At 44.1% G+C, this 23,569-nt stretch overlaps 1 protein-coding gene across 3 annotated transcripts in view; it reads right to left on the minus strand.

The window, feature by feature from the left end:
- The window catches only part of LOC137159337 (zinc finger protein RFP-like), a 43,525-nt gene extending 22,166 nt beyond the window's left edge, over positions 1–21,359 (minus strand). For 2 of the 3 annotated variants that reach the window (XM_067557498.1, XM_067557496.1), the window contains exons 1-3: positions 20,926–21,359; positions 6,386–6,481; positions 1,785–2,015 (exon numbers count right to left, since the gene is read on the minus strand). In XM_067557498.1, coding sequence (XP_067413599.1) covers positions 1,785–2,015; positions 6,386–6,481; positions 20,926–21,333 — 735 coding nt within the window. In that variant the 5' untranslated portion in view covers positions 21,334–21,359. The remainder of the gene's footprint in view (positions 1–1,784; positions 2,016–6,385; positions 6,482–20,925) is intronic. The other variant, XM_067557497.1, reaches the window with a different exon arrangement.
- Between the last annotated feature and the right edge of the window lie 2,210 nt (positions 21,360–23,569).

Genomic DNA, 23,569 nt, shown 5'->3' on the forward strand with positions numbered 1-23,569 from the left:
TTGCCATCTCTAGTTAAACTCCTGATGCAGTTATCTGTAGTTAGTAACTTTAAAAGTCCATTCATATACATAGATGGAATAGGGCCCATAAGTATGCACCCATAATTGTGGGTTTTCACTTTCCAAATTCTATCTTGCCTCTGCCAATTGCACTTGCTCAAACAGATTAATCAGACAGATGAATCTCTAACTTGCACATGCAACTGCTCTGTCCAGAGTATTTGCCTTTCTCAAGCTAAAAGCTCCATATACACAATTTCTGGTCAGCAATTCTGGAAGCTGGATTAATTCCCATTTCTTACTAGGCCCTAAAAAAGGCTTTTACTTTCTGTGACACTCTTGTGTCTGAGAACATCACCACAGAATCTCCATATTCACCAATGTTATGTAATTAGGATATGTTCTGTACAAGGTACGCCTTCTGTGGTATTATTTTAAAAGTCTTGATCTGATGAACATTAATATCCTGGTGGATTGTATGTGCTATCTTAGTATATGAAGTTATAAAATATTGCTGAAAATGCTACTAGAACAAGTTGCAAGGTTGGAAACTCCCACAAATAGCCTTTCAGGCACAACAATGGAGTGGCCAGAGAGCATCGATGGTTATTTCTCACTCATTCAAGGATAGATTCCACTAACAGGGGAATGTTTAGAGTGGATCTTCACAGAGAGGAGCACATATAAAATGAAATACTGACTGACCAATGAGGATGATCCCCCAGTCACAAGCACCAATTGGTCCAGTAAGTTGGAAAAGACTATAAAAGATGGGAAATGAAATCATGACTTGTCTTCACTTCCCCAAAACTCAACACCTGAAGGAATGCCTGAAAGACAAAAGACCTTTGAACGGGATAGGGGGTGGACCCAGGCTTCACATAACCTATGAATTGAAGAGCTGCAAGCCTGCTTATACCATCTCGCAGCACGAGACATTTCTAGATTCAAATCCTGTTAGTATTTAAATTACGTTCTTATTTTTATTTCTTTGGTAACTTCTTCTGATCTCTTAAGCTTACAATTTATAATGACTTAAAATCTATTTTTCTGTAGTTAATAAACTTGTTTAATGTTTTATCTTAACCAGTGTGCTTTTGAGTGAAGTGTTTAGGCAATCTGTTCTTAGATTAGAAAAGCTGGTGCATGACTTCCTCACATATAGGGGGAAGCAGACTCATTAATGAGCTTGTGCTGGACAAATCTTTGTCCAGAACAAGATGGCATTATCTCAGGCTGCATTCCTGGGTAGCAAAGGGCTTAAGATCTGTGAGGGTTACTGGCTCTCCCCTGGGTCTCTGGTGGATGCTTGAGTGGCTCAGACAGAGTTTTCATGTGCCTCAGTTGGGTACCACTTGCTGTCATGCTGGATGATAACAGGGTCTGGAGAGATTTTATGTATCATCAACAGAAGCATATTTGGAGGTCAGCACAAGCCACAAGAACCGTACGGAGGCTCAGCGGTACCCCAGGTTCAAGCTGCATCAGGCTGCACATTCGTGACACTCTCCTACTTCCTATAAACTGGAGTAATGCCTTTTATTGTTTCCAGATGAGGTATTAAAAAGGCCTGAGATGTCTGCTTTTAAAACAGCAAAACTATGTTATTCAAACTAGAAATATTAGAAATGTCAAATTTAGTTTTCCTTTGCTTTGCTAAAGGACACGTCAACAGTCTCCATTGTGGAGTGGGAGCTCTCAAAACACTTAATAAACTCCAAAGTTAATCAATCAGAATCTCTCCCTTCCTTGTGCAGGAATGTGGATGTCTCTACCTGTCTCACCTGTAGGAATTCACTTGTTGACTGATGACACTTCTCTTCTATTTCACTGATCAAGTCACTGAGACAGGAAATCTCCTCAGACAGTTTGGTGACATTTTCAACCTGCAATTCCACAATTTCCTTCTCCAACTCTTCCAGCCGGGCCAGCAGGAGTCGTTCCTGCTCCTCCAAAAAGAGTCGCAGTTGCTCAAATTCAGACACAATCTTCTGCCTCTCACTTTTTATCTTTTCCTGTAATTAAGAACACAAACAGGGAAAGAACAGGTCAGGGAGACAGAGAGAGTCTGGGTACACATCTTAGAGCCTCTTTTCATTTCAACCTATTAAGAACATACAGTTGAGATTTCAGAGACCCTGCCTGATAGATACTAGAGAGGAGACTGATGTGGTGATTGCGGGAGGTCTCAGATGATTGGAAAAAGGCAAATATAGTGCCCATCTTCAAAAAAAGGGAACAAGTCCTCAAGGAATCCATTTTGCAGCCCTTGGAAGAGAGGAAGGTGATCAGGAACAGTCAGCATGGATCATCAAGGGCAAGTCATGCCTGATCAACTGGATTGCCTTCTATGATGAGATGACTATCTCTGTGGATGTGGGGAAAACAGTAGACATGATATACCTTGACTTTAGCAAAGCTTTCGATACTGTCTCCCACAGTGTTCTTCCCAGCAAGTTAAAGACGTATGGTTTAGATGAATGGACTATAAGGTGGATAGAAAGCTGGCTAGATCATCAGGCTCAACGGGAAGTGATCAATGGCTTGATGTCTAATTGGCAGCCGATAATAAGTGGTGTGCCCCATGGGTCAGTGCTGGGGCTGGTTTTGTTGAACATCTTCATTAATGATCTGGAGGATGGGGTGAATTGCATCCTCAGCAAGCTTGCAGATGACACTAAGCTGGGGGGAGTGGTAGATATGCTGGAGGGTAGGGATAGGATACTGAGTGACCTAAACAAATTGGAGAATTAGGCAAAAAGAAATCTGATGAGTTTCAACAAGGAGAAGTGCAGAGTCCTGCACTTAGGATGGAAGAATCTCATGCACTGCTACAGAGTGGGGACCAACTGGCTAGGCAGCAGTTCTGCAGAAAAGGACCTGGGGGTTACCATGGACAAGAAGCTGGATATGAGTCAACAGTGTACCCTTATTGCCAAGAAGGCTAACACCATATTGGGCTGCATTAGTAGAAGCATTGCCAGCAGATGGAGGGAAGTGATTATTCCCCTCTATTTGATACTGGGTTAGGCCACATTTGGAGTATTGTGTCCAGTTTTGGGCCCCCCACTACAGAAAGGACGTGGACAAATTGGAGAGAGTCCAGCGGAGGGCAACAAAAATGATTAGGGGGCTGGAGCACATGACTTATGAGGAGCGATTGAGGGAAGTAGGCTTGTTTAGTCTGCAGAAGAGAAGAATGAGGGGGTATTTGACAGCAGCCTTTAACTATCTGAAAGGGGGTTCCAAGGAGGATGGAGCTAGACTGGTCTCCGTGGTAATAAATGACAGAACTAGGAGCAAAGGTCTCAAGTTGCAGTGGGGGAGGTCTAGGTTGGATATTAGGAAAAACATTTTCACTAGGAAGGTGGTGAAGCACTGGAATGGGTTACCTAGGGAGTTACCGCAATCGCCATCCTTAAAGGTTTTTAAGGTGTAGCCTGACAAAGCTGTCACTGGGATGATTTTGTTGAGGTTAGTCCTGCTTTGAGCAGGGGGTAGGACCAGATGACCTCCTGAGGTACCTGACAATCTCAATCTTCTATGATGCTAAGATACTAAGATTTTCTGATACTCTCTCAGATAGGGATGTAAAAGTGTAACCGCTGAAATGGAAATCAGCTGTTTAAGCAACTGATTACTGTTTAAACTGGGGGGCGAGGGGAGCAGCAGCTGCGCTCGGCTCCCTACAAATGAGAGCAGCTGGACAGCTCTTGCTGGGAGGAGGCACGGAGCCCAGCGCGGGGGGATGGGGAAAGCTACGGTTCTGCATGTGAGGTGGAGGTGAGCCACAGCTGGGCAGCTCTCACTTGGCATTGAGGAAACAACCCAGCACAGCTCCCCCCAAGCATTTAACAGTTTAAACATTCTATTTTTAGAACTTTTAAACTCATTTTTAATTAAGCTAATTTTTACATCCCTACTCTCAGCTGGCTGGAATGAATAACATGTTCAGAAGTGCCTTTGTGACTTAACAGTCTAATTCCCATTTTCAAAGGTGACTTTTCGTGCTTAGGAGCATAAATTTCTTTGAAACTGACTTTTGAAAATAGGACTTAGGGTAAATGTTTCAGAAGCAGCAAAACCATTTAGGAGTGTAATCCTATTTAAAATGTATAAGAATCTGATTTTTAAAGCTATTTAAATGTCTAAAGATGCAGATAGGCCCCTAGAGGGCTTTTCAGTATCACTTAGGTGCCTAACTCCCCTTGATTACAGAGGACATTAGGTGCTTAAGATATTAGTTACTTTTGAAAATCTCATTAGGCACCTCTGTATTTTTAAGCACCTATGTATCTTTGACAATCTGACTCTTAACCACTTGCAAAATGGTTAACCTTAGGCTCCGAAATCACTTGAGCATTTTTGAAAATATTACCCAATACATCTAAATGATGCATTTTCAGGTCTGAGTTGCTTAGTATATTTTGTTTATCATCTAGGTTCTTCAAATAGAAGACAGGTTAGAAGTGGGGGTCTGACTCAGAATCAGAAATACTTTGGAAGAGTGTTATGGAGAATACTGAAGAAGGAAAAAGTTCTAATAGTTTTCCATATAATACCAGCTACAATACACACCATGCAAATGCTTTTTCTCCAGCTCTTACATGTTTCATCTGGCATTTTGCTAATTATATTGTCCCAGAGGAAACCAGTCATGTCTGGTGGTTATCGATGGAGATGCAGGGGAAAGATTTCAAAGATATAAAATAGCTGTTAGGCACCTAAGTCCTATTGAAAATCAATGCAAATTAGGCACCCAATCACAATATGTGCCTTTGAAAATCTCCCCTTATGTCACTGTTGTAGATGGATTTGGACCCACTGATGTGGTGGCAGATGAACAAGGAGCAACGGTCTCAAGTTGCAGTGGAGGCGGTCTATGCTGGACATTAGGAAAAAGTTTTTCACTAGGAGGGTGGTGAAGCACTTGAATAGGTTACCTAGGGAGGTGGTGGAATCACCATCTTTAGAGGTTTTTAAGATGCAGCTTGACCAAACCCTCGCTGGGATTATTTAGCTGAGGTTAGTCCTGCTTTGAGCAGGGGGTTGGACTAGATGACCTCCTGAGGTCCCTTCCAACTCTCTGATTCTATGTTTGGAGAATAAGATCAGTGCTTTGAGTTGAAACTGGAAGCCAAAGGAGAAATCAGACTAGAAGGATGATAAACAGACAAACATGATCTTACCCTTTAAGGTGTCTACAGTAGACAAAGCACTTGAGATTATCTGAGCTACACATTATAGCTAACCTCCATCTTGCTCCTACTTAGCACCTTTTACCTCAGTTTAACTGGGCAAAGTGAAACCTAGACATTAAACTAGGTTCAAATTAAGTTAAGTTTAAAATATTTGCACGTCAGGGGTTTGCACCAGTATAAAGATATTACATTAATAAGTGATTTAAGGTACATCTGCACTGCAGAAATCAAAACTGCAAGATTGGAATCTGTCAGCAGCAATCCTACGGCGTGATGAGTGGTCAGCTAAAGTCGTTTGGAATGGTTTCCTTGACACTGATCAGATTGTTTCTCTGCCTGGATTTGACCTGCCAAGTCACCTTTGGACTCTGCTGAACAGGTTCCAAAACTGGCCAAGGAATATGTGTAGCCAACCTCTACACATGGGTTGCGTGTGGCAATCCACTTCATCAGTGTGGCCTCCATCAGTCAATGGCGTACGTTGTCGACGAGTGTCAACTGACTAGATTTCATGGTGGCCTTAGGGCCCTTCATTGTGCTGATGAACCTGCAAACATTAGAAGAAGACTGCACAAGTGTTACGGTGCTGTGTAGAGTACATCCACTACATGCCCCTCTGCCCTCCAGTATGGTATAAATAGCAGTGTAGACATTGAGGCATGGCTTAAGCAAGTAGAGATGAAACATGCTTGAACTCTATGGGTATATGCCCTACACGCCTCTCTACATGCCCAAGCAGTACCTCCCCCAGCGATATTTTTATTTTTAGCAGTGTAGTGTCCCACTGACTCCATAGTGTTGGAGTCTTTCTCCACGATAGGGAGCTGTCGGAGCCATTCCCCACTGTCTTCCCACTGCTGGAGTCTTTTGCAGGGAAAAGCTCTGGCAGCAGTGAAAGGCTCCAGCAGCTCTGTGACGGGGAAAGGCTCTGACAGTTTCACAACCTCCCCCTGCTGGAGCCTTTTATTCACACATGTAGCTACACACTGCAGTATGGACAAAGCCTGCTTTTCGCAGGTATGTGTAGCTACACATACCCTACAAGTCACCCCTAGTGGTGTGCAGTGTAGATGGAGCCATGCCTAAATCAGAGCAGCGCTGGGTATAGACAAGGTCACTCTTCCACAGAGAGAAATATCAGTCCTGATTGATGTAACTACTGGATCATAACAGTGAGCACCTACCAAATATTCCTGGCATTGCTTCTCTCCAGTCTGTTTCCACTCCAGAAGTTCTTCTCTTTCTTTCTTCAGTGTGTTTAATTGGGTTTGAATTTTTTCCTGTGGCAAGAAAAAATGATGTTTGTGTGTTTGGGGGGGGGGAGGGGGTCAAGTGGGTGAGGAGTCTTTCCTCACAGACATATTTATATATGTTGCAGCACTGATTTCATTAGCTTAGGCTGGGATTTTCAAAGAAGCTTCATGGAGTTGGGTTCTCAACTACCATTGACTTTCCATCTCCCTCTCGGACTGCTCAGCACTAGGTTGTCCCACAGACAGTGCTCATGGTAACATCACAATTGCCTCTTGAGAGGTGGCAGATCCCTGTTCAAATCCCTTTCCCTCAACAGACAGGGAGAACTTGAACTGGAGTCTCCCACATAGCAGGTGAGTGCCCAACCCCCCGTTAACGGTTATGAAGTGACACAGGCGCAGCACTCCATCTTGCAAGAAACAGCTTAGATACTTAAGTCACCTGAATCCAAGAGAGGGGTTCCCAGGTGTGTCTCACAAGCAGAGATAGGTGCTTTCCTACACCAAACTCTGAGGGGGTGGGGTTCAGGACACACCCCTCTCATCAGCATCTCCCGTTGGCTTAGTGACTCCTAACCTAGCATCTTGGCTTTTGTGAATTCCCATCTCTTCTCATGCCCTGTATAGGGAGCCTAGATGCCTAATTCAGGTTTATTCTTCCAAACTGTACCATAGCATCTCTACGAATAGAAATTCCATGTTTGAACAATAAGAGTAAAGCAGTAGGAATATACCACCAACCACCTGACTGGGATGGTAATTGTGAAATTCTCAGGGAGATTAGAGAGGCTACAAAACCAGAAAACCCAATAATGGGGAATTTCAACTAGCTCCATATTGACTGAGTATATGTCACCTCAGAACAGGATAAAGAGAGAAAATTTCTAACCATCATTAATGATTGCCTCTTGGAGCAGCTAGTCCTGGAACCCACAAGGGAAGAGGCAGTTCTTGATTTAATCTTTAAATCATGATTTGAGGACTTCAGCAACTCAGCAAGGAGGTTAGGTGTCTATTATAGGAGTGAGTGGATGAGGTTCTGTGGCCTGAGGTCAATGTGCAGGAGGTCAGACTAGATTATAGTTTCTCAACCTGTGGTACGTGTACCCCTGGGGGTACGCGAGACACAGACAGGGGGTACGTGGTGAAAAACCCAGTGAAGGGAGGTGGGTGGGAGCCCAGTGGCAGCCTCCTGCACCCTGCAAGCTGGGCTCACAGATGGGTGGCTGCCACCCGTGCCCCAGCTATGAGCTGAGAGACAGCTTCCCGTGCCCTGGTTTGAAGAGAGGCAGCAGCTGCCTGTTGCCTGCCTACATCCCTGGGTCCCAGCCTGTGGCGAAGCCTCCTCTGCCCCAGCTCGGAGCAGGTGGCAGTCGCCTACCTCCCAGGCTGGCAGCCAGGTGGCAGCCACCTGCAACTTGCCCAGGTGGCAGCCCCCTCCTCAGCTCAAAGCCTGGTACCCAGAAAGCCAGGCGGAGAGCCCAGTGACTTGCCCAGTCCTGAAGCCAGGTTCTACCCCCAGGCTTACTTGTCAATTTCACTGAGCTAGCTGAGCAGTGAAATTGACAACTATGACAGCCCCAGATTTTTACCAGTATAAAAATGTTAAGAGGGGCCCCCACAGTGTGATTTTCCCCAAGCCCGCCTCCCCTACGGAAGGCCATGGGGAGCGCTGCTATCCACTCTGGTGGGCTGCTACTGCCTGCTAATACCTCACAAGTTATTGCCTGTGTGAGGAAACACCACATGACCCTGCCATCAGGCCATAGTGATTGACTGGCATTGACCTTTGTTCCTATATGGAGGAAGGGGAGGAGGAAGGAAGGGAGAAACAGCAGGGGGCTTTGTGATCTGCCACAGCCACACAGCACTGCAGAACTCAGAACTCTCCTGCTTTATGAGAAATACAGTCATCCAGCAGTAAAGGGGGAAAAGATTTTATTTCCAGAGTGGAAAATTGAGTGTTGGGGTACTTATTCAAATTTTCAGAAGTTAGGGGGTACTTGCTACTTAAAAGGTTGAGAAACACTGGACTAGATGATTACAATGGTCCCTTCTGGCCTTAAAGTCTATGAGTCTAATCCTAAATGGAGCACAGGATCTGCTCTAAGAGGTGACTATAGCTGAACTGCTCAGTAATAGGGACCATAAAGTAATTATATTTAACATCCTTGGGTTCCTGGTACATCACCTCACACCCCTCTACAAGGACCTCTGCTAGAGGACCCGTGGTCCAAAAACACCCCACCCCAGAAAGAACAGTAGAGACTAGTCCTTCAAGCAGCCAATCAGGGAGAGGCCTCAGGGAGCAGCCAATCAGAGGGTTGCAGACCCATATAAAAGGAGCTGTAGTACAGAGCAGAGTTCAGTTGCTGCCTGGAGCCACAGGAGTGAGGATGGTGTTTTTGGCTAGCTGAAGGGACTGTAGTACCTTGAGCAGAGCAGTTTCTGGCAGGGGGTTGGGGAGCAAGAAGGAGCTCCTGGCTGGCTGCTGGGATTCAGCTCAAGATTACCCTGAGATAAGGATAAAGTGTGAAGGTGCTGGGGCCACGGGTTAGTGGCCTATGGAATTGCAGCAGCAGCAGTGTGAGCAATAAAGGGATGCAGCATGTGGCTGCTACTTAGAGAATTCCTGGATCAGGACCTGGAGTAGTGGGCCAGCCCAGGTCCCTCCTATGGGCCAGCCCGGGTCCCTCCTATGGGCCAGCCCGGGTCCCTCCTATGGGGCATAGGTGGAGTGGCCTAATCCTGAAGAGTGGAGTTTAATTAAGATCTAAGGAAGGCAGTTGGGCAAGCCCAGAGAAGGGGCTGAATATTGAACGTTTTTACACCCCTGGAAGGGAACCTGAACTGTTTCATGACCCAGCTGAGAGCTGGGACCAGAAAGGTCTGAGATAGTGAAGAGTCTCCAGGGAGGAAGCCCTGGGGGAACTGCTCCATATCAGAGCAAGGGACAATACTTGAGCAAACCCAGAAGATACTGATGATCACCAGGCCTATCACAGTACCCTCAGTTAACAGTCTGAGATCTGAGCCCAAGACAGTGTTACTTGGCAGCTCTGTGTTCTTGGGGAACCAGGGCGCAATACCCCAACTCTCTTTCTGGCTCACCTGAATCCCTCCACCCCTGCCAGGCTGCTTGAACTAGAAACCAAAGACATTTTCAATATGAAAAGGCAGGAGACACAACTGAAACCCTCCCATCAAGGGTGAGACAACTCCCCATGCCTCATAAGCATCTCAGTTAGCACATGAATGGAGAACAGAAGCCTCATCTACATCAAAGATGGAACACGTACGGAACTCTGGGATTGCTGAAGTAGGGAAGCACTACATGCACTGCCCCCCCCCACGTGGATAAAGAGGCAGCCTAGGGAGGGTTGACTCAGCAGCACGAGCCGCATGTACCTGTCTCCTTATAAGGAAATGAAGTGACCCCACCTGCTGGTGCATGGTCAGCAACTGCCCAGGATAATTGTAATCACCTGGTTGGCTGGTTCATACCTGCCCAGGAAATCAGGAGCACCTGGTTGGCTAAACTCGGAGTCCTGACCTTAGAAGGTCATGCAGCAAATAGCAACCAATGGGGCTTAGCCTCTGCTGACCAGGGGGAAACTATAAAAGTTCAAACCCAGGTGGCAGAAGGCAGAGAGGAATTGAATCCACCCGGCATCCTGCATATCCCCCGGTCTTGTCGGCTCGGCGGGCTGACGCATCTTCACTAGCCCGCTTCACTGTGAACTGATCACTCACAGTGGCTCTCTCCCGTCTGCAGTATCTTAAGCAAACGGCAACTGAATTTGGCCAGCATAGTATACCTGTATATAATGTTTGTGAGTATGGATTAACTGTTTTCTGTTGTGTTTGTCTTGTAAACTCTTTGGGGAACTCCAAAACTGGGCACCCTAGTGTCACATGCTGGCAGCCACGCGTTGATCCAGGAAAGATCACAAAACGCTAAAGTCTTGGGTGGCACATCTTGTCTTTTCGTGCACGGAGTTCCCCTGTCCTTTGCTCTCACTGTTTGCTGTGCAATTGCTTGCTGTGAAACTGTTTATTGTAGAAATAGAACTGTTTATTATAAGGATAGAATTGTTTATTATAAAATAAAGGGTTTATTGGTTAAGCAAACCCCTAGAATCATCACTGTCTCGCTTAACCCCCCGTATCCCAAACCGAACCTATCAGAGAGTTTTTCTCTCCGTTTCCACATGGCGTCACGAACAGGATACGGGACGGTTGAGCAGGATAGTAATGGTCCCCGATGTCCCTGGGAGAATCCACTAAGGATAGGGCAAGCGTGGGCACATCTCGTTCATCATATGAATGAGACCAGTGGTGGTGAAGATAAGCGCCTGCACCAGTTTGTTTGCCCAGCAGGATCCGAAGAATGGACCTGGGCAGCTGAGCTAACTAACTCACAGCTCATGTGTCTTCTAAGATGCCATCCCACGCTGGAGTGGATTCCCACAGGACCCTGTATGCCACAAATAATTAACACCAAAGTCATCAAAAAAGATCCTAGTTTGGCAAACCAGTTAGGCTCTGTTAAAGGGGAAGAAATCTCAAACTGTCTCACTGTTACAGGTAGCAGTTTATCTGCTGGGGGTGTGATCCCCAGTGTACTATCTGTGAAGCAGGCAGAAAGTACTGTTCAGCTTGTGCTGGAGCAGGATTTATCAGTTGATATACCAGAAGTGGTTCTGGATTCAACTGAGACCCAGGAGGGAAAGGTTCCTAAGCCTGTGTCCGTTGGGGGCAATGATTTGCCAATGGGGAAAGCCACCCCAATCTCCAAAAGTTTGTTTGTGAACAGCCATGTGGGCTTGGATGAAAGGAAAATTTCAAATGATTGGAAGTTTGAAAAGAGCAGTTTCTCTGCAGAGAGAGAGTTTAGTTCCAATCATCCATCTAAAGAGCAGATAGGGTGTGCCTCTCCGTTTTCTGCAACTGAAGGGGGTGAAAGTGAATTGATTAAGTCAGCTCAGGATGAGTCACGGGACAGCTTAGATGTGGGGAAAGGTGGTTTAGTTTCTAACTGCCAAGGTTTTTCAAATGTGAATGAATCCACTGACTTTGTTTTAGAAAAGTTCAGTTTGGATACCTTGGAAAAGGTTCCAGATGGGGTGAAGATATTTAGAGAGCTTAAACAGCCCTGTAACCAAATGGCTGTGCTTGATCATTTTAGTGGGGAGACAATGAGGTTGGAACCTGAATGTCTCCAGGCTGTTAGCTCTGTAAGTGAGCAAATAGTGCCTCAGTTTCAAAGGGAAATTTGGGCAGCTAAAGCAACACAGCAGGACAGATGTGCTGTTGATCTCTTGGGAAAACAGGGGGTGGTAGGCAAACTCTCACCTCTGAATGCCTTGAATATATCTTATAATATCTTATTTAACTCAGGTACATCTGATACTATATGGGGTCAGAGACTGGCAATAAAGGAACATCAGAACCCTGTTTATGAGATGCTAGTGAAAATGGTGGATATCTCTTTAGAACCTAGTCCAGACTGGAAAGGGATAGCAGTTAATTTGGAACCCAGTGAACTAGCAAGTGGAGGTGTTGATGCAAATTACCTGCCTTACAGGGTGGGGAAAGATCCACCCATGGCTGTTAGCAAGGAAAATTCCTCTCGGGTGTGGCCAGCTGAAAGTGAGTTGGGCGTGCCTGAAATGGCTCTGCATTGGAGCCACATGTTCAACAAAAAATGTTTTTTTGTAGGGGGCCAGAGTGGGGGTCCAAAGCCTAGCCCCAGCAGGAGGGTAATGTAGAGGTAACAGAACAACCAGTGGTGAGGCATGTGTCACTAGTAAACCAACCCTTACAACTGTTTGTAAAAAAAACTGTATAACATTGTTACCTCCATAGTGAACCTTGCAAGGAGACAGCCTGTTTTTTTTTTTCTTTTCTATGCATTGGTTTTGTGTGGAGGGGGCATTTAGTATGTACCCTGGGTATGGACGGGTCACAATGGCACAGCACGGCCAAGGATGATGTTCAGAAACTGGAACAGAAACTGGCTACTGGTTAAGTAGAATCAACTAACATGTTATGTCCAGTTCTGTTTTTCAGGTTTGGTAAAGCCTATGTGGTTCTCAGTTAACTCTTTGTCGTCTGGCAACCTGGTTATTGCTGCCTTTCAGAAGTGACATGGACCGTAAAGGTCAAGCTACATCAAAAAATATGGACTGGTCCCACTGCCCTTTATGCACGAAACTGTACTTGGACTATCACTCCAACCACCATAATGCTTCGAAATGGATCTCATGTTGTAATGGACAGGGAAGGAGGGTTTAACCTGTCTTCACTTTGTTATTCTCCTGCTAACCGTGGGATCAACGAACCCACTTTCAACTTCTCCACCTATTGTTTGGACTTATTAGGTGCAATGTGGAGTTGGCAACTTAAAAGAAGGGGTTTCTCCATGTGGACAAAGCACATCAATGTTAGTGCAGATTGTGCTAAAATTTGTGATAGACCTTACAGATCTTTCACACTCCAGGAGACCAGATGCATCAAACCCTGACTAACCACAGGTGTTCCTGACGAACAAGCCCAAAGATGACCCCTCCTTTATGGCCTGGACATTATTGGATTTGTGGCCCCAATGCCTATACAACTTTACCTCTTATCTTTCAGGGCCATTGTACCATTGGCTCTGTTGGGCTTGTCCCTGGTATGATATATCTTGGTTGGGACGGTCTCCCATTGCATCCTCATAATAGAGCTAAGCGGTCATGGACCGACTTTGTTAATTGGTTAAAAAGTACTGTTCCTTATGTAATAGCCACATTCCCAATAGGGGGCACCCTAAGTATAATCAACTCCAAAAGTTAACTGAAGGAGTTGAGAAGCTGGGAAATGCAACAGCCAAAGCATTAGGGCTTCTTAATGACCAAGCCTCCCAAATGCAAAAATGTTATCCAAAATTGATTGGGTCTTGAGTACCTCCTAGCTAAGAAAGGGGGGCCTGTGTGCCACCCTGGGGGGATCAATTGGGACCCTGCTGTACTTATATTCCTGATATATCTGGAAATGTCTGAAGTTATTGAAGATGTTAACCAGATTGTTAAAGATTTAAATGAACAGTGCACCTGGGGAATGATGGGATGGCTTAGTAACTTTTTGGGTATTCCCTCAGCCAAATCTTGGTTATTGTCATTGTTAATGTCTGCTGTTATGATTTTGGTAGCCATTGTTATACTTGTCATGTTGTTGAAAATCCTCACTCATAAACTATTTGGTGTTGCCATAGTCACTAAGACTTTGCAGACAGAAGAATTAGCTGCTTTACTTCCGGTAGGACTTAAGTCCAGTGACCTGGTTTAAGTGGCGCTGGCATCCGCCAGGGGGCATGTGGGGACTGAATTGCATAGTGGCGTCTGCAGCACCACATGCACTGCCCCCCCCACGTGGATAAAGAGGCAGCCTAGGGAGGGTTGACTCAGCAGCACGAGCCGCATGTACCTGTCTCCTTATAAGGAAATGAAGTGACCCCACCTGCTGGTGCATGGTCAGCAACTGCCCAGGATAATTGTAATCACCTGGTTGGCTGGTTCATACCTGCCCAGGAAATCAGGAGCACCTGGTTGGCTAAACTCGGAGCCATGACCTTAGAAGGTCATGCAGCAAATAGCAACCAATGGGGCTTAGCCTCTGCTGACCAGGGGGAAACTATAAAAGTTCAAACCCAGGTGGCAGAAGGCAGAGAGGAATTGAATCCACCCGGCATCCTGCATATCCCCTGGTCTTGTCGGCTCGGCGGGCTGACGCATCTTCACTAGCCCGCTTCACTGTGAACTGATCACTCACAGTGGCTCTCTCCCGTCTGCAGTATCTTAAGCAAACGGCAACTGAATTTGGCCAGCATAGTATACCTGTATATAATGTTTGTGAGTATGGATTAACTGTTTTCTGTTGTGTTTGTCTTGTAAACTCTTTGGGGAACTCCAAAACTGGGCACCCTAGTGTCACATGCTGGCAGCCACGCGTTGATCCAGGAAAGATCACAAAACGCTAAAGTCTTGGGTGGCACATCTTGTCTTTTCGTGCACGGAGTTCCCCTGTCCTTTGCTCTCACTGTTTGCTGTGCAATTGCTTGCTGTGAAACTGTTTATTGTAGAAATAGAACTGTTTATTATAAGGATAGAATTGTTTATTATAAAATAAAGGGTTTATTGGTTAAGCAAACCCCTAGAATCATCACTGTCTCGCTTAACCCCCCGTATCCCAAACCGAACCTATCAGAGAGTTTTTCTCTCCGTCAGGAATGATCAGCTCCTTTTGTCCAGACATCGTTTATCCATAAACAAACCTGGCATCTACAAATCCCCTATCACAGTTCAAACCCCTGTTCTGACGCTTGGATCCAAAATTCTGCATCAGTTCCACTGTAACCTGCCTTCTCTTCCTGACTGATCGTGTTGGGGGCTCTGCCAGACAAAAAGCCCTCCATACCCTGAACTGACAAGCCTGTTCTTGGCATCTCTGAGCTGCATGAAGTGGTAAGATCAACCCCCCTTCTTCCTCCAACACCCACCGTCTCTCTCTCTCTCTCTCAGTCCAAGTATAACTTTCTACTTTTGTAATCAAACCTGGGATAGCTTTCTCCAATACCCCAACTGTAATTGTGTAGTATTGTAAACATTTGATTGTTTTCTCTCCTTGTATGGTATTACTATTAGTATCCTAAGTTTTATATACCTAGCAATAAAATAACTGTTATAATCATTCTGATTGCCACTTTCTCTCTCTCTCCAAACTGCATGTACTCCTTTGTGTTCTTGGTCCCTATCTTGCTCTGTAGCAACACTTCTCTTACCTAAGCCAAAGATCTCTGGAGTGTCCAAAAATCCTATGCAGTTTTCTCATCAAGGGGGTTACTGCTAGAACAATTGTGGTGTAAAGGTGCATATGAAGGGGACAGCCAAGAAGTGCTACTCTACCTAGCCTATGTTTGACCCAGCCTGATTGAATCCAGGGGCAGAGAGAGGGGAGTAGATGAAAAGTGCTGTTTGGACCCAGCCTGCTCAAGAAGTGTGTTCTATTCTGGTGCGTGGCAAAGGGGCATATAAGGGTAGCCACTGAAAGTGTGGTGTCACCCAGCCTGCTGAATTCAGGGCCGCATAAGGGGTCAGCTGATAGTGCTGATAGCCTGCTCCACTCAGACACACTCAGTTAATCTGAAATGAGTGTGTGTGTTGGGGGAGGGGTGGGGTTATTTGAATCTGGTGCTGGAAGAACCCAGCTCTGAAAATCTTAGGTCCTACAAGATAGCTCCATTGGGAGGGGGCTTGTAGCCATATGAACACACAAGTAACACAAGCAGTACATTAGTAGAATCACACCCCCCTTCCAGGAAAGTAACCCTAGTAAATGAGCATACCCCAAGGTGAAGGGCAAATCTGGTAACAGGGCTGCAGGCAGACATCAAATAGGGTCCCTATTGGACCATGTACTTCAGAAGAGGTTTGTTTTGTTTGTGTTGTTTCACATACAGACTCTGTGTATGACTTGGCTGGAGGGCTGTGTCACTGAAGACCTTGTGACTGTACCCAGCGGATGGGGGGGACCTTGAAGGAGGGGACAAAGCCACCTGGAGGCAATGCTGCTGCTAGGAGGTGGTGGGTGGATACAGCCTTGCTCCCCAAGTCACCTGGAGGCAAAGGCGCAGATGCTGAGTACTTCCCGCGGCGCCTCTTCCACTCCTGTGATGGCTCCCAGTAGCAAATCAGGTGGTGGCCTCAGTTCCCCTCTCCCCACACAGTCCTGACCTGCCCATGACTCACTCCCTGCCTTGCAGGGACCTGGGAGTGTGGAGAGCAGAGAGGGTGGCACTTCCCCTTCTCCCTAGCATGTTGGACTACACTGCCCATGTAGAGAGCCCCTACTTGCCTCACAGCTCCATTCTGCCTCACACAAAGGGGCCACCCCCATCCCAAATCTTGGAGGAGAGGGCAAAGAGACATGAGCAGTGGGTGGAGAAGCCTCTCAGGAGGTGATCAAGCAGAAGCAGGGCCTGGGGCAGAGCAGGGATGGAGCGTGGGTGAGACAGAGGGGGAGCTTCTGGAGGTGGCTGTTTGGGGAGGCTTAGCATCCTCAAGCCTATGATACCTGCCCCCTATGACCACAATAGAGTCTCAAACTAAATATATAGCCCAAATAAAAATATATACAAAGGTAGAAGGACCAAAAAAAAATGCCAACCATGGTTAAAGAATAGAGCAAAAGATGTGGTAAGAGGCAAAAAGGCATCCTTTAAAAATTGGAAGTCAAATCCTAATAAGGAAAATAGAAAGGAGCATAAACTGGCAAGTCAAGTATAATTCGACAGGCCAAAAAAGAACAAAAAAACAAAACAAAAAGCAACCAGCAAAAAACACCAATTTTTTTATTTTTATTTTTTAAATTTTAAGGACATCAGAAGTAGGCAGCCTTCCAAACAGTCAATGGGATCTCTGGACAACAGAGGTGCTAAAAGAGCACTCAAGGAAGATAAAGCCATTGCAGAGAAGCTACATGAATTCTTTGCATTGGTCTTCACTGCTGAGGATGTGAGGAAGATTCCTACACCTGATCCATTCTGTTTAGGTGACAGGATGAGGAACTGTTTCAGACTGAGGTGTCAATAGGAGGTTTTGGAAGAAAATGATAAATTAAACAGTAACAAGTCACCAAGACCAGATGGTATTCACTTAAGAATTCTGAAGTAACTCAAATATGAAACTACAGAACTGCTAACCACCATATGTAACCTATTGCTTAAATCAGTCTCTGTACTAGATGACTGGAGGATAACTAATGTAATGCCAATATTTAAAAAAAGACTCCAGAGGCAACCCTGGCAATTACAGGACAGTACCAGATACAGAAGTTAAGCTTAAATTGAAGCTATAATGAACAGAATTATCAGATACATAGATGAACATAATATGTTGAGGATGAGGCAACATTTTTTTTTTAAAAGGAAAACATGCATCACCAATCTACTAGGATTCTTTAAAGGTATCAAGAAGCATGTGAACAAAGGGTAATCCAATTTATATAGCATATTTGAATTTTCAGAAAGCCTTTGAAAAGGTCTCACACTAAAAGGCTCTCAAGGAAACTAAGCAGTCATATAATAAGAGGGAAGGTCCTTTCATGATTAATAGATAGGAAACAAAGGATAGGAATAAATAGTCAGTTTTCACAATGGAGAGAGGTAAATCACAGAGTCCCCCAAGGATCTATATTGGGACCAGCTCTGTTCAACGTATTCATAAGTGATCAGGAAGAGAGAGTATACAGGGAGGTGGCAAAATCTGCAGATGATACAAAATAATTCCAAGATAATTAAGTCCAAAGCAGACTGCAAAGAGTTCCCCAGAGATCTCCCTAAACTGAGTGACTGGGTAACAAAATTACAGTTTAAACTGAATGTTAAGTGCAAAGTAATGCACACTGGAAAAAACTAATCCCAACTATACATAGAAAATGACGGAGTCTAAATTAGCTGTTACCACTCAAGAGCTCTTGGAATCATCTCTGAAAACATTTGTTCAATGTGCAGCCACAGTCATAAAAGCTAACAGAATTTTAAGAACCATTAGGAAAGGGATAGATTATAAAACAGACAATATCATAATGCCACTATATAAATCTATGGTACTCCCACACCTTGAATATTGCATGCAGTTCTGTTGGCCTCATTTCAAAACAGACATACTAGAATTGGAAAAGGTACAGAGAAAGGCAACAAAAATCATTATGGGTATGGAATAGCTTACCTTTGAGGTGAGATAAAAAAGACTGGGTGTGTTCTGCTTGCAAAAGAGAAAACTGGAGTTTTGCGGGAGGGGGAAAATACCATGATAAAGATCTATAAAATCATGAAAGGTGTGGAGAAAGTGAATAGGGAAGTTTATTTACCTCTTCACATAACATAGGAACCAGGAGAAATTAATAGGCATCATGTTTAAAAACAAACAAAAAGGAAGTACTTCTTCATACAATCAACCCATGGGATTAATTCCCAGGGGATGTTGCGATTTGAAGGTCAAAAGTATAACTGGGTTAAAAAAAAAAGAATTAGATAAGTTCATGGAGGATTGGTCCATCAATGACTATTAGCCAAGATAGTCAGGGACGCAAACCCATGCGCCAGGTATCCCTAAACCTCTGGCTGCCAGATGCTGGGACCAGACAACAGGAGATGGATCATTCAATAATTGGCCACTTTTGGAAGAAAGGGTCCTGGGCTAGGTGGACGTTGGGTCTCACCCCTTACAGCCATTTGTATGTTCTTAGTGATTTTCTAGGTGCCTAAAAGTTAGGTGGTGTAATACTGAGCATAACAACGCCCAAGTCCCTTTGGGGATTCAGGCCCAAATTTCCTTTGAAAATTGGAGTTAGGCTCTTAAGTCAGTCAGTGCTTTTGAATATTTGCTCCTAAGATCTTCTGTAATTCACCTGGGATGAGGTGTTGGAGAGCCACATAGAGGGTTTAAAAGCACAACTCACATTCATTTCAATGGCAGCTGGACATTTCAGTCCTGCATTCCTTCTGTGCTGTATGTGCCATGCTGCCAGGGAACAAAGAGGCCTTGGGGGCACCAGACCTGATGTAGAGGATAAGGGACTCTGTTTAGATATCCATTTGCCTCCAGCAAATCCTCCAAGTGCTGTAGGGCAATGGACTGAAGTAGTATCCATTTTGCAGCAGTGTAGGTTTCCTGCTCCCATACAATGACAGGGAAAATTATATAAGATCTGGATGTCAGAGAGTTGAAGCTGAGCAACTTAGAGAGACAGGCGTTTTGGTCAGAGTATTTAAAACACTTTTTAAAAAAGTGTGTATTAAATGCCAGGGCCTAATGAACACTTGGGAGAAAAGTTCCAGAGGGGTAGCTGTGTTTAGTCTCTATACAGCAAAAATAACGAGAGTCCTGTAGCACTTTAAAGACTAACAAATTTAATTTCTGCAGGCATAAGCTTTCGTGGGCTGTAACCCACTTTGTCAAAAAACTTATGCCTGCAGAAATTAAATTTGTTAGTCTTTAAAGTGCTACAGGACTCTCGTTATTTTTACTTGGGAGAAAGGGACTCCTTGTAAAAAATTCAACACAGTCACAATATAGCAAATATCATACTTGATTGTTTGGTATGGGGGGAATGGCTTGTTCTCACTTCTCACGTGCGCTGGTACTGAGAATCAGGGGAATCAGCCTTTTTCTTCCTTTCATTTTATTGTGCCATTAATATAGTTCCCTTTGTCCTTAAAGCTAGAGTGGCACACAGCACAGCAGCTTTGGTCCAAAGTGGATTGCTCAGTCAAACAGGTTTCTTAAGGTTCCAATCGGTTTGGACATCATGGTCCCCAGAATGTTGGATCAAGTTTGTGGTTCAAATGGATGGATAAACCCAAAGCAAAACCCCAGAGTATGCTCTGCTTCAGTAACAGCAAAGGGACCATCCTTTAGCAAATCAGGGAAAACAGCCATTCATCATCCTGATTTTTCCTCAAGGATAAGCAGATTAACCTTTGATTTTTAAACAAAAAATCTTTCAGTGCCTCTTCTGCTTCAGAAAGAAGCAGGAAACAAACCCACTAAAAAAACTGACGACAATGTGTTAGTTTACTGCTGCTCGCCTGGAAGAAGCAGCCACCAGATGTGAAATGCTCAGGCTGGGCAAGATGCCAAGCACCAGCTCTGTTGAAACTCCAGTCTGTATGTGTTCTGAGATATTTATAATGTAATTGTAAAGAATTGCACAAATGTGATGAGAGGCTGTGTGGTTTAGTGGCTAGAGAGCTAGGATGAGTGGTGGGAGGCAAGGGTTTAATTCCTGACTCTGCTACTGAGCTGCTTTGTGAGCTTGGTCAGGTCACTGCCCCTTCCGTGCCTCTGTTTCCCTCCGACTCCTTTGTCTTTGAGGGTGCCAACCAGATCGGGCCATGTAGGTGAGAGAGGCAGGAGAACACCTGTCTTCCCCCAGCTCATGGATTGCTCTGGGCATAGACAGGAGATAGCCAGCCAGATGCCTTGGGGAGGCAGCTGTACACATGCCCAGAGGCAGAAACATTGGTACTGAGAGAACTTGTACCCTGAAAACATAGGCACTGAGTGAGTTTGGGCCCCTACAGGACTCAGCGAAGTTCTGTGTATTGCAGTGGAGCCTGAAACTCACATTTAGGCACCTAAACCCCAGACTTATGCACTTAGGTGCCTAACCCATAGATTTAAGTGCATAAGTACCTTTCTGAAGCCCACCTTTTGCCTCCCTGTATCTTGGCTCCTTCTCCTGCATTTTGTCCATCTTGACTATTTAGACACTCAGCTCTTTGGAGCAAGGATTGTCTCTGTCTGTATGTTTGTAGAGAGCCGAGCACAATGGGGCCCTGATCTCAGTTGGTGCCCTTATGAGCTACTGTAATAAAAACTGTAAACATGCACTAATAGAAGTAATTACATTGCATAGCAATTTCCTACCTTGTAGACCTGGGCAGCCTCCTCTATGGGGACCACAGTGTGAGCACGGTGAGCCTGGGACTCTCTGCAGATCACACAGATGAGAATTTGGTCCTGGTTACAGAAGAGTTTGAAACCTTCCTGGTGCTCCTTACACAAATCTTCTTTTCCCGCTGCCTGGAAACTCAGTTGCTTGGCTATTTCTACAAAGTTTGCCAGCGGCCTATTCGGCCTTAGGGTCCTCTGGGCAAAGGTCTCTCTGCACTGAGGACAGGAGGTGTCTGCATCTGATCCCTCCCAGCACTGGCTGATGCAGGCTCGGCAGAAATTGTGCCCACAATCTAAAGACACGGGGTCCTTAAAATAACTCAGACAAATGGAGCAAGTAGCTTCATCTCGGAGGCTTTTGAAAGGATTCACTGCAGCCATGGCTCACTGCAGACAGCATAACAGGCTAAGTTTCGTTTTCTAGCTCAGAGGCTTGCTCACTTATTAGTCCCAGCTGGGTGTTTCCTTTCCTGGAACAGCAATTGGCTCTCAATCATTTCCTGAGTTGGTGTGAGTCACGTGACATGGGGGATGTTAGAAATAACCAAACAGCTTGTCCCTGGGACGATTGGGGAGAGGGAACCATTTATATCTTTAAGCTTTATATCTGTTAAAACAAAAATTGTCAGCATTGCATGTCAAAATATACTAAGTAAATATCCTTAAATTAAATTCTAAGTTCTCAAGCAGAATACTTCGTATTTTGTCTATCTGTAAATGTAGATTATTATTGATGGAAATATTTTTAATCAGTTTGTGTGTGCAATGAAACTGACATTTACCAATATTTATCAATAAAAATCTAATCCTTCCAAGCCTAAATATTTGTTCCATTCTCCTATGTGCAACACAGTTCCAAACATTATACACAAGTAGCATGATGAAATATGTAATGTGTATTTGTGTGCATGTTTTGAACATAAAGTAATGATCAGAAAACAACAAAGCTGACAGTAAGTTCTGCGGGCACATAAACAGTTCAAATGCATATTACCTTTCCACAATATTAAACTTAAAAATTAAATGTATTTAAATTAGCCCTACTCAAACATTAGGAGTGTCACAATTTTTTTATGATTTTTATCTTGTGATATTAGTTGCGTTTTTTTTGTTTGTTTTGTTTTTCAGACCCTGTGCCCAGACTCATTCGATTATGTGAAAAGAATCTTTCTTAAAAATTAGATTTCATGGTTGTGGAAAAAAGATTGAAAATATGATCTGAGTATGACCTAATGGTTCAGAGTCAGGAAGCAAATAAAAACACATTAGATTTCTTATGAATTATTATTATATTTTAATTTAAGACAATTTCATGATTTTTGAGTGGCTAAACTTATGATTTTTGAACACTTTTGTACACTAATACAGTATTAGAAATCTGGGAAATTCAGATCTGTGATTAATTTTATAACAAGCTTGGACATTTTATAGTGTATATATTGACAGACAAGGCAACCTGATGATCTTAACTCTGCCCCCAAACAATATCCAATAATAATATTTCCCCACCTAATAGTTTTCTTAGGATCACCCCTCTAATTTCCCACAACTGTGAAAATTTAAATCAATAAAAATAATAACAAAATGCTTGAATCCCACAAGTTAGTGCAACCATGAAAATTTAAATTGATAAACATTAAATAAATGCCTAAACATAAAAATCAATATTAGCATTCCTAATTCCTACCATTAAATGGAGCTGGTCAGGAGAAAAAATTATTTTTTAAATAAAAATATTTAAATTAATTTCATTTCGGGTTTTGATAAATGAAAGAGTTATTCATCATTTCAAAATGTTTTGATAATATTTTCATTAGCAAAGTTTACTTTATGAAACTGTTTATTTGTGGAGACTGGACCCTGCTGCCTCATGCACCATCATAATCCCAGCAATCAATGGGAGCTGAAGGGGGGAAATCGAAGGGGAGGGATGGGCAGAATTTCTGCAGGAGCCAAAACATGTCTAGAGGAGGGTACAACCTATTCTGGGAGGGGAAAAAAGAGAGAGGCAAATGGACAAAACTAGGGACAGGAACTGGGGTTCAGAAAGGGGGAGATGCACTCTCAGACCATGTAGAGGGGGAAACTGCTGGCTGAATAAAGAGAAGCAGAGGGAATAAAAGATAGAGTAAAGTGAGCCACCAGCAGCAGTTCTAAGATAGGGTGTGGGTGGTAGATGGACTTGTGTTCCTCGCTGGATGGTCCATCTTGTTGGAGGTCCAGTACAATTTGAGTTGCTTGACCACTGTCCTACAGGCCTAGCATAGCTTCAGTTGCTTGCTTGGCTATTCTGACCCCTGTAGCATGACATCTTCCAGTTTACAGAGACTGAATAACGGTATAAATGTCTCAGTTTCTGCATAGCACAGCACATAACAAGACAAAATACAGATACTGTATGCTTGCAGCTGCATATAGATAATGGTGATGGGAACAAGAAGTTATCCTTGAACATCTGGGGTACACTGTTTTACTGCCAAGGGGCATACTTTTATTTTGCCCCTCCTATCACCAGATGTTGTTTTGACGACCCCAATTATTATGGTGAGAATGGAATGTAGTTAAGGATTGAAACCCAATGTAGGTAATTAGCATATATGATAATGAGATAGAGATA

This window comes from Emydura macquarii, unplaced genomic scaffold (assembly GCF_026122565.2).
Source record: "Emydura macquarii macquarii isolate MOO-44397 ecotype Brisbane River unplaced genomic scaffold, CSIRO-AGI_Emac_v2 contig_1859, whole genome shotgun sequence".
Taxonomy (NCBI): Eukaryota; Metazoa; Chordata; order Testudines; family Chelidae; genus Emydura; species Emydura macquarii.